Genomic DNA, 12,153 nt, shown 5'->3' on the forward strand with positions numbered 1-12,153 from the left:
GTGTCTTGTGGAGCGGGGAAGAGAGTGTCCATGATTGCCAGCATCCTGTCCTCCACCACCTCCTCCCCGGTGACAAGCTTGGAGCCAACACCAGACTCTGCCTTCCTAATCAGTTTGATCAGTCTGTTGGCATCCTTGTGTAATGCTACACTTATTAAAAGACAACACAAGAAGAAGATGGGGCACAGGTGTACGAGTAGAAGAAGAATGACTTTATTAAGTATGCAGCATCCTTGGGAGGAAAAAAAGAAACCGGTTTGCAAAGAAAATAACTTTTATTGCTTGTGGAAAAAGCTTCGGCATAAATGTCAAAAAGTCTTGGATACAAATAAGTCCACATGAAAGCGTTTCGCTGAAAACGCTTCATGCGTTTGTTCCCGCAGTGTTATTGTTTCATTCACAACCAGGTGGGAAATTGGTGTTACAGACCGCTGATGAAGAGCAGGCGATGATTTCGAAAGCTCTGGAAATAGTAAGTGTACCATGAGTTGGTATTTTATTAGAATATACGTAGTTTATTTTAAGAAATGTTACCTCATCAAAAAACATCTTTTGTACGTCTCAAAGTGCAACAAAACAAAAGTTAACATCAGTGACACCTTACCTTCAGAGCAGCTTCACGTTCTTCATCGGTCACGTCTTTGAATTTAGGGTACAAATGAAGAACAACCCTTTTAACCTTCCTTTTTTATTTTGTCTTACCAGATTACGGTTCAGATGATGAAAAAATGAAAATTATAAATGTATTATAATACATGTTTATTCTTTGGATTGCAGCATTGAATTACATAAAACAATTAAATTAATCAAAACCCAAACTTGTGCTCAGATTTATCTTTTTATAATTCTTAATATGCGCATATATACACATACATACATACATACATAGAAGACCACTCCAATGGTGCACTCACGCTTACAAATGACACATCAAGGCAAACCTGCGCCACAGAATCAACAGTAGCAACAAACTATTGATAATGATTAGTTGGGATGATATAGTAATACTGTTGACCGGGCCGAGGCCCCGTTAAACTCAAGCTTTTCTCCAGCTCAACACGTGAAGGCTTACGGGGGCTGGAGGGGCTTTTCTGCAGGAGGAACATGGTTCTACTAAAACACCCTGACTTAGCGAGCACCAAGCCCTCTCCTGAAGCCCCGAGTAGCCTTCTCTTATTACACAGCTCAGGTAAATATGGCTGCTGGTACCCGTTGATACCAACCGCCTTTAGAATGCACGGAGAGGAGAAGTTGTATCTGAAATGTTCCTCTCGATATAATCATTGCCAAAAACTGCAACAAGAAGAAGAAGAAAAAAACAAAAAACCTGCAACAAGGCTGCCTCGCATCATCTGACAGCCACATATTGCTCGTGTGTGCGGTTCATTCTGACTTTTGAGAACACACAAAGTGAACTGGATGCGGCCAGTTCAGAAGTGAAGCAGGTTACAACTGTCAGCTAAAAAAAGGCCTCAGGGAACAAGTTGGCAGAACACTCTGAACAGGTGAGAAAGAGGTAGTAAACAAGGTTAACACTCACTACCAAGGCAGGAAAATGTTGTTGTTTTATTAAGTGCCTGGCAAATAGGAAAATCAAGCCGGCTGCAGAACCCCACCTCAGATCTGAAGGTGTAAAGATCCCAGACAGGCAGACGCTGTCAGGCATGCTGTTGCAGGGCAGTGGTGGGTCATAGTTTCACTGTGTTTTCATTACTTTATGGTAATAAAGTATAAAATTCCCAGTGTGGAAGTCAGGTCTTTTGTGACTGTGGTGTGACAGCAGCCACCAGGGGGCGACGCGGTTACCTTCCCTCCAGTAAGACTGGAGGATAAATCAGTGAAATTAACCGGACAGCAGCTGTGACCAAATGACCTCAGAGGATAAAGTTATTCTGCTTAAAAAAAGAGTATATTTTTCCATTGCGATTTGTTTAAAATAGTAAACCAGAAAGGTTTTTATACAGTATTGGAATGATCCTGTTAAATAATAGCACAGCAGTGATTGGCTTCAAGGAAAAACCAGCCTGGCTCCAGGTTGAAGGCCACATTAAGGACATGTTGCACCGGACTGGTTATCCCACAGAGCTACGGGAGGTGCACCAAAGATATGGGACCAAATTCTGAGCAAAACACAAGCACTTAAGAAACGAATCCATCACACACAGAAAAACAAAAACAAACGTTTTGAGGGGCTGAAGATTCATGCGGCTCAATAAGACTTTGCTCGGACACAAATCTCATCAATAAAAAACAGAAGTGAACGTGGTTCCTATGGTTGATGCAGTCCCATAGATGACACTGCTGAGATAAAGTTACAACATTAAATCCTTTCTGAACAAAGCACTTGTTCCTAATGCGAGTCTTCTCTTATTACGGTTCCTTATTGAAATGAGCGGAGTCACATTTTTACTGGAAAGGGTGGTCGAGCAGTGAGTGATGGAATATGGCTGAACAATGAAAATGAAAAAACTATTTCAGCACAATTTAAAGAACAACAGGTGACTTGAGAACACTGAATGATAAATAACGCCAGGTTGCGTTTTCTTCCTACATATACAAGCGTTCCAGAAATGAACCTTTCCGTTAACTCTGGAGACTTTTGTGCAAATGAACTGAAGCGTCGATATGAACAACAGTGTGTGGAAGATACATGGTCACATGATTTCTGAGGCACAATAAGAACATAAAGGGACATCCAGAAGCCTGAAGTGATCTCAAAACCCTTTAACAGTGCCCCTAGCTCAGACCAGGACAGGAAAGTACGCCAGCCAGACATGAATTTAATGTATGAAACGCATGGTTCCCGTCTTTGATTGTGATTGGCCGAGCTGCTTTCGAAGCCATTGCAAAATACTCCAACACGCAGCTGTGACCTCATCACAATTTCTGCATTATTAAATGGAACAATGATTATTTACTATCAGAAAACAATTGCTTTTTTTCTTGTGTTTCTATTTCATGAAACATTGCCAGGAGTATGTGGTAACTGTTTTAGAAAAGCAATACGACTTTAGACGGGCTAAGGGACGCCCCCTAAAACTGCAGTAACTCACAGCCTCTCAGGGTTTACTGCTTTGGTAGAGCACGGACGGGGAATGTTTGTTGCACTCAGATCGAGTCTTAAGTGAACTGGCAGCTGGCGGTCATTTCCCATCTTGGCAAAAACTTGCGGACACAACTGTATCAAAGCCAGGTCCACCCAACATTCAGACACACATAGACACACACACACACACGCACGCACGCACGCACGCACGCACGCACGCACGCACGCACGCACGCACGCACAAAAACTTTACTCCCTTCCTTCATTACAACATAACTGTTATGAACCACAATATTATATATATATATATATAAAACAATAACCAAACAGGCGTCCAACCTACGAACCACTTCACGTGTTAACCAATAACATACCAGACAGCCACCTATAGTAACCAACCAGCCAATCAGAGGACTCCATGGTCCTGGGCATTAAGGCCAGATAATAAATACACAGATTAACTAGACTATTATGATATATGGTCTCCCTGTCTCTTGTTTCAACTCCAACATTAGATTTCCTCAATGCAGGAGTGATTTTTTTTCATCTCCCAAAAATATATCCTGACCTTTACTCCCGCATCGTCTACAAGGCTCACATGACAAAGTGCCTTATTTTATAGAAATGTCACTGCTTCATATTAAAACTATATTGGCCACTGAAGCAAAGCGCTGATTTTAGTTTCTCCGTCTGGGATTTAAAAAAAACCCAAAACAAAAAACTACTGAATTCCAATCTAGTACACAGTTAGAGATACAGAGTATTAGATAAAACAATGGATTCATTTACAGGTAGATTTACAATGCTAATAGCAGCAAATTTCATGGAATCATTTGTGCAATATTTATCAAAATAAAAAGGCTTTATTAATTTTCATGCGATAAATGCATGTGTACAAAGCATTCAAATATAAATAGGAAATCCAGGCCTCTCGAATTAAGATACAAGGAATGGAAAACATATAAAGATGATAGTGTTTGGACATACCGAGTGCCTTTACATGCACAAACTAGTCCAGATAATGGATTCATATGTATGCATCATGCATCAGAAATCTGTTCATTAGTATACATGAATGTCACCAAAGAAACAGCATGTTAAAGCATATTCAGGCTTGTCCTCATCAGGATATGAACTTAGAACAGCTGTTGTGAATTAATGAGTCATGGTACCAAAATACACCAAGTGAAGAGGATGAGATATTACTTTTATCAGCACATGCCTCTCGCTCCCTCCCTCAGACAGTAATCGCTCTGACTCAGGACGACTCAAACCAAACACCTCACGCTGATCGTGATCTAGTTTATTAAAGGGGTACTCCCTGATCCCATCACGGGGTGATTTTTACAGACGTTACACAACTGGGGAACGTTCAATCTGAAAGCGGTGTGCGCCACTTTGCTACGGTTTCCGCGTCGAATTACCTTTTCCCTCGCAACGGGCTTTGAGGTACGTTTTCTCTCCTTTGGTGGGTGTGTCAGAGGTGTTACCCAACAAGCAGCGACGTGTGTATAAACGTATTATTCAGAAAGATTGAGCAATAAAACGCCCACACAGCCCTGTCTGAGGAGGTAAATTGTTTAAGCTGCAGTCGGCAAGTCTGGCAGATCGAGCTGACAAAGTCAAATTTTGAATGTTTACAACCCTCACGCCCCTCCCCTACTGCCACCGAGCTCCTCCGCTCCCTCCCATCGAGTGCTCGTCAGTGCGCGTGCACCAGATTCCTGTGAACGAGCCTGTCTTCTCTCATCGATAAACAGTACGTGGTACAGCTACATGAAGATAGGCTAACTTACTCATAGATAGCAACTGCTAACGTCATTTAGCGTATGCCTAGCTTGAGGCTGTGCCTGTGATATTGTAACATGCGCGAGTGGGGAGGTGGGATCTGTGGCGTGTGCATGAACTGTGAACTGTGCTGAGTGGTTCACAGTTTGCTCAAGGTGCACGAGGGGCGTTTTTGTAAAACCGGATGATTTTTGTTGTTCTATCGGAGCATAGTGTCGGTTTTATTGAATATGATCAAAAAATGTCGACTGCAACTTTAATTGGAGAACATCTGGCCGTATTTGCATGTCAGGCTTTAGCTGCTTTGTTACGGTCCTCTAGCTGATTGCCAACCTGGAATCCAGTTTACTTTCCATATATAAATATAAAATATTCTCCATTACATGAAAATGATTTCATCCCCCACTCACATGAGAGGGGATTAGATTTTAATAAACGTATTAAATATATACTTTAGTAATAACAACGTCTGCCATAGTTGTAACGCTTGCCTAAAACACATGGTGTTCAATGCACCACCGTTTCCATTTAAACGAACGCCATGCTATGTTTCGTCGTGGCCGAACGTGCATCTGTTTTTACAGACTGGGTAGTACTACTCATGATGAGTAAACTCAATTTTCACATTACACTGGTGCATTCTGTCTACATTCTTCATGAATGGATGGTACACATGAAGTATGGCAGGGTGCTGTGTGTGGTGTACTGCTAATGTTTTTCCACAAAGAATAAGGTCACCGCAAGGTCCCTCTGGAATGTGACGTTCAATAAAAAACTAATTTAAAAAACAATCTGCCACATCATCTTGTATTTTCTTGGACAGACATGCCAGGAATGTTCATTCAGTCAGAGCTGCTTTCTAGATTGAAACTCTCCCAAAACACAGCTCTCCCACTCCTTTCAGTTCTCCTGTCATTTGGAAATAAAAGATAAAAACTAGATGATTTTAAAAACAAATGAAATGCCTAGAAGCAAATCGATTCTCTACTCGAGCGCGAAATACGTGTCCATCTCACTTTCTTTTTTTCTCAACACATACACATGCCCATTCCCACCGACAACACCAGAACTACAGCGCCCTCTGGTGACCACGTCAGTCACAGAGAACAACCAGCAAACTGGCAGCCAACCAACAACAGAATGGACATCCGGGTGGCCCGCTCTGATAGTCATCCAAACCATTTTCGCTACTAGTTGGTTCGAGGAATCCGTTTTCACTCGTCTACCTCTCTGTCTCACTGCCCCACATGACCACAGACACGTTCTACTTACATACAGGTACTTCTTCTTCTTCTTCTTCTTCAACAACGTCTCCAGTGCAAAATCGGCTTTTAAAGCCTCCCAGTACAAACAACTTGCTCCCAAAGTGGCTTTGTCCAACAGGGACACAACTTTTCCTGCTTAACACATTATCTTCAACATCAACATGACTACGACAATATGAACTCATTTGTGCACACAGGGCAACACTGTACAACATTTACACACACACACACACACACACACACACACACACACACACACACACACACACACACACACACACACACACACACACACACACACACACACACACACACACACACACACACACACACACACACACACACACACACACACACACACACACACACACACACACACACACACACACACACACACACACACACACACACACAAACACACACACGCGCACCGACCCCTCCTAGTCCTTTCCCCTCTACAGTCCCTGAGATCACCTCACACTTAGCACAAGGCATTCTCTTCAACACAAACACAGCTAACAGAAATGAAATATACAGAAATAACAAATGCAAACCAAGCCATGGTGAAGGCACATTCTGGGAGGATCTTCTGTTTTCAAAAGAAAAAAGAAGGAATCCAGGAGGAGCAGACGAATCCCAAACAAGTCAGTCTGTAGATCGAGAGAGTTCAGAGGAGTGGCAGCCGGAGCAGGGGATTGTGGGACATAAGAGTCTCAGGACTACCGGGATGAGATTTTTTTTATATCCAGGGATGCAAACACATTGTCACAAAGAATGACTGGCATGGTTTGAGATTTCTGTCACCGTGACCCCAATTGGGGTGGATAAAAAAAGAGACACTAAAAGACAATTCAATATTCTCCATTTAGTGTTTTCAGCTTGAAGAATGTGGATTTAAACCAGAATGGACACAGTGTCTTGATTTTTTTAGTAGCTATGAATCCTAAGAATAACTGATCATCGAAGTGGAAAAGATGAAGGCAATTCCTTCTGTTTTTTTCGATCCCAAAGTGACTCCTGCCTACAGTGTGACTTGTTTGCATCCCTGTATAATCTGCTCAGAGAACATCTCTGAGGCTAATGATGCGGTTTGCAGCGTCCAATCCAAACCCCTGCATAGCTCCGACACATCAAACACAACTGAGTCTGCACCCACTTCCGTTTACTCACAGCAGTCTTCCCACTGACCGCCGTTCATTCAGCATCATCTTCCCACATGATAAATAGTCCTTTCATGGACTTCTATATTTTCTGCATAGTCTTTCAAAAACTTACTTGCATTTCTTTCTGAAAAGTCTCTTCATTATTCTACTCCTGTCCATTACTTGTGAATGGATGTAGTGAGTGTACGTTTAGACTATACTGTAGGAGCGTAGGCAGAGGGTCAGCCGGATGTGTGAGCCTGTTGCATAGCTGGGAGGAGAGGAAGAGGTGGTGGTGGAGGAGGAGGAGGAGGAGGACTGTGGGGAGTTCATCTCTCCCATCCATCTCCTACTTTCCTTGTCTCAACTGCTCCAGGACTTGCGATTCTCCCCCCGCCGGGCAACAATGGCTTCTCCTCGCAAGACGGGGACATGGGCGGGAGCAGTGAAGTCTCCCGTGCGCCGGCTGGTCCGATCGCGGCAGGACAGGCGGTCCGGGCGAACCAGCACCCCGTAACCCGGTTTACAGTGGAAATACCGATGACCTTCGACTGAACCGTCATTTTTACCTGCAGGGAGAAAATTAGGGAGGTTATCACCATTAATCCTGTCATTTTGCACTATAATATGCACTGTAATATGCTACACTAAACAAAGGCAGTATATCAACAGAGGAGCCAACCAAGGCTCAGCTGAACTGATCATTCAGAAAGTATTTGTTATTATTTCAAAACTACAGTATAGTGTTGCATGCAGCAAGATTATCTTTTGAAATGACCACTGCTCTTTTACTCTAAAAATGTTGGATGAAGTGGTTTCTCTGATGATGAACTGACCCTTTATCTGTGTACCTACCTACAGGGGTGTCCAGCTCCACCCCCACCCACACTCCTTCAGCAAACTGCGTCGTTCCCATGTAGCGCACTGTCCCGGCCTTATTGCTTCCTACTGTAACATACGCCCCTTCTGTCAGCCAATCAGGCAGTACGTCATCATGGCTTCGCTCTTCCTCATCCACAAAGATCTCCAGCCTCTCAAAGCCGCCTCCTCCTCCTCCTCCTCCTGAGTCAACCAGCTTGTGTTCAGAGCATGAGTTCTCTGCAGTGACGTTGTTGTGATTGGCTGAGCTGTGGGAAGCGGGTGGAGCGACGACGGCTATCTTGGTGCCGCACTGAGAAGGAGAGGTGACAACATCGTTCCTGTCAGCACGCTGCTGCGGGTTTGTGGGTAATGTAGTCTCAGCAGCCAGGAGAGAGGAAGACGAGGAGGAAGGTTGGAGAACGTCAGACAGGGTAACCGTAGAGACACTACTGGAGAAGTAGCCGCTTGATGACTGGCTTAGGGGGCTGAGGGGGGTGATGTCATGCGGGTCATGCACAGGAAGAGGAGGGACCTCTGGGAACTCTGCCCGTCTGTCTTTGGTTGGGGGCCGTAGAATAGCAGTCTACAGGGTCGGTTGCCACAGGAACAGAGGGACAGACGAGAGCATGCAGACAAGGCAAAACAACAAAACAGTCATCAGCAATAATAATCAACTTTATCAAAATCAACTTTTGGACCAATTAGGTAACACAAAGACTAGGGTTCTGTAATGTGCCCCATGAAAACATTTGGAGCCACAAACTGGCCTACAGCCCAAAAGACACACTCGGCGTTTGGGCTAATGCGTAAAGACATGAACGGGCCTTAGGAACAAAATACATTTATGTTACTGCAAAAACCACAGTACTGTGAATTATAGGGTACTGTTGTCACAGAACATGTGTGTTACAAACTGGGAGTGTGGCGTTTAAAAGATGTAGGTATATTTACCAGAGAAGGGTCAGACAAAACGAAACTGCTGCATCACTGGATCCAGAGTCTCTGAAGCTTGAAATTTACTAAAATTTTGTATTTCTCAGCCTCTGCTGCTTTACTTTTGGCCATATTTTGTTTAGTGACCCTTTAAAGTGATAGCAATAGAAGATCTCATGTCCCTGGATTTTCTAACTTAGATACAATACCTTGAAAAATATAAATATCCGATACCATGGGGATAATATACACTGGAGATCAAACTTGGAGAACAAAGTATTGTAGAGAATAGAGAATCTCTGGAAAATCCTTGGTGACAAAGTACTGTCTAAGAAACCCACTACAGTTACTGAACTGTGGAAGAGACTGAAGAAGAATGGACCAAGATCAAACCAGAGCAGTGTGAGAAACTAGTGATGTCCTGTGGGACTAGATGTGCTGAAGTCATTCAAAGCTGTGGCCTCTACACTTCCTCTTCATTTTTGAAATCTATAGAAGAAAACAGTTTAAATCTTCTCTTCTGACACAATGGTTAATGTTCTCTAACTTTGCTCACTGTTTTTTCAAGTTCTTTGGTTATTTAAAAAAACATGCTAGTACAGCAGTGGTACAGACACAGCTGATATTCTATCAAATTCTGAATAACAATAGTTCAGCATAAATAAAGTATTAATAATTTGATTTCCAATTATTGATCTCCAGTGTAGACTTCCTTGTATCCTTTGTCTTTCCATGTCCATTTGCCTCAAAGTATTTCCAAACAGCACTTCTGCTGTTTCCTTTGTCAACCATAATGCACGTGGAAGCTCTGTACTTGGCATCTTTAATGAGCCAACACCACCAGCTAACAAAAACCCCAAATGATTACGTTCAACCAGAGCAAATAAGGCAAGAAGACAGCACTGTGGGTGAGTGAGAGTAGGTGGGGCTACTGCAACGGTGTGGTTGTGTTGTCAGTGATAACTCACTGTTTTAGAGTAGAGAGGATCGATAATGCAGAAAATAAGTATTGAAAACATTTCAAATAATTAGGTCGATGTTTTGCATCTTTCAAGACTGATGAAAACTGCAGTGGTTATCCACAAAACTATTTGATCAAATTACAAATACTCAAAAACTTTTGCACCAAATAAAACCACTATAGATCAAATCCAATTATTACATAAACACAATGTGAGACCAAACAGCAGACACGTCTGAGGGGAAGGGGCTCAATCTCACCATCTCAGCCTTGCTTCGAGAGTCGTCCCCTCCTGATGTCATGATACGAGGAACATGCTGCTGGGCAACGACAAACAAGATCACAACATGACAACACTGGCACATGTATGCAGTCTTGTACTCTCGCCTTGCTGCCAGACCTTGAAATATATTAGTTGAACTATTCTAGCATTTATTCATCAATTTACTACTATTTATAAATATTTTTTCTTTATTTCTCTGAGGGTGCACTCACACTGTCCGTCCGTACCGAGCCCCGTGCTTTAGGGTACTTGTCCCCCCCTCCCTCTCCCCCCGCGGCCCAGGCCCGTTTGTACTCACACTGCCTGAGCGTGCTTTACAAAAGCCCACCTCTCCCAAACGCCTTGGCGCGGTACGTTTGCACTCACACTGGTCAAACGAACTAGACTTTAGCCGTGAAAGATGCTTGGTCACGGTACGGATGGACAGTGCGAGTGCGCCCTAACTGAATCCCATCCCACCCTGCTCTACCATTTACACAGTTCTATAAAGCTTGACTACACTGTCTTTGCTGACCTGCTGGTTGAGTGGCGAAGGCCTCAGCTCCTTCTTGTCGTCTCGCGCTGGAAACAGAGACTTGAGCAGTTTGGGCATCTGAGGAACGAGGGCCTTAACTGAAAGATAAGAGGCAGCAAGTCCTGAACGACCTGGGGGAGGGTGGGAGGAGTGGAGGGAGGAGGAGGGAAAGAAGCGAGGAAAGAGGAGCAGGTGTGGGAGGTAGAGGAGGACGTGTGAAAAGATTAAGACAGAGAGTTGAAAGAGAGTCCAGGAAATGGCAAAAAGCCCACGGCACAGTGACAGACTGAAAGAAGGAGACATCTGCCGGCCATAAGACACACAGACGGTTGATTTAGCGATAACAATGTGATTAAAAAAAACATCCTAATCACTGGACTGTGAGACTGAAACTACTAAACCAATTATTAATTCTGTTCATTTTTGTGAACAGAATTAATCTAAAGCACAAGAAATCACAATGAGATATTCAGATTAATCAGACCAGACAAACTGAAAAGCTTAAGTAATGAATATGAGGAGTGAGAAGCTCACATCGTGTTACATAAAGAAGGTCAGAAATGGATGTAAAAGACACCAAAAGGAGCAGGTAGGAAGGGATATATTACGTTTGCTGGGAAGAAAGGGAACATACACAGGTATACTTTAGCAACATCACACAGAAGGAGTGGAGTCTCACGATTAAGCTCAAAGTATTATTGAGATCAGCATAGAGTAGAAATGGATGAACCCATTGGGAAAGAAAAAGAGAGGAGGATGAAAGAAGTGAAAGAAGAGAAAGAGTTGGAAGCGTGGAGGAAAAGTGACATGTAATGTATGGTAGAGGAGAGAAGAAAGGACGGGGAGAGGAGGGGTCAGGGAGGAGGTTTACCTGGCTCTGGTTCCTGGTTCTGTGGGGGTGTCATGCCGAAGGGAGTAGGGGACGAAGAAGGGGAGGTGGAGTAGGTGGAAGGGGAAGAGGCGGGCCGGGGGAGGGTGCGGTGAAACTGAGAAGGCATGAAGATATCCTGCTGACTCTCCCATCGACCCTGAGAAACAGACAGAAAGATGACAAGGCATTGGTTTAAAAAAATATTAAAATATGGCGTCAGAGCTAACCTGATACTTGACATTTGGTCTGCTTAAGTTTTCACATTTGCTGCTCTAAACAGTAAGTGGCAGGTATGTCTTGTTGGTTATTTACGTCAGACTAATAATTAACTGGATCCACAATTATTCACAAACTATTTGAACTTAATCATTCACTCATTATTTACCAACTGAGAACAGTCAACCCACAGAGGCATGAAGCAAGTAGAATTGCTGCCATGGCCAACCAGTCAAGTTGTAGTTTACATTCATGTCTGTCCAGACTCATGTG

At 43.3% G+C, this 12,153-nt stretch overlaps 1 protein-coding gene across 2 annotated transcripts in view; it reads right to left on the bottom strand.

Moving 5' to 3' along the window:
- Positions 1 to 6,504: 6,504 nt before the first annotated feature.
- Positions 6,505 to 12,153, bottom strand: part of kif13ba (kinesin family member 13Ba) — a 47,941-nt gene continuing 42,292 nt past the window's right edge. The window contains exons 35-39 of one of the 2 annotated variants that reach the window (XM_083940794.1): positions 11,665 to 11,821; positions 10,794 to 10,891; positions 10,257 to 10,313; positions 8,097 to 8,685; positions 6,505 to 7,810 (exon numbers count right to left, since the gene is read on the bottom strand). In XM_083940794.1, coding sequence (XP_083796920.1) covers positions 7,605 to 7,810; positions 8,097 to 8,685; positions 10,257 to 10,313; positions 10,794 to 10,891; positions 11,665 to 11,821 — 1,107 coding nt within the window. In that variant the 3' untranslated portion in view covers positions 6,505 to 7,604. Of the gene's footprint in view, positions 7,811 to 8,096; positions 8,686 to 10,256; positions 10,317 to 10,793; positions 10,892 to 11,664; positions 11,822 to 12,153 lie in introns of both variants that reach the window. The other variant, XM_083940795.1, reaches the window with a different exon arrangement.

This window comes from Echiichthys vipera (assembly GCF_963691815.1).
Source record: "Echiichthys vipera genome assembly, chromosome: 1".
Classification (NCBI taxonomy): Eukaryota; Metazoa; Chordata; class Actinopteri; order Perciformes; family Trachinidae; genus Echiichthys; species Echiichthys vipera.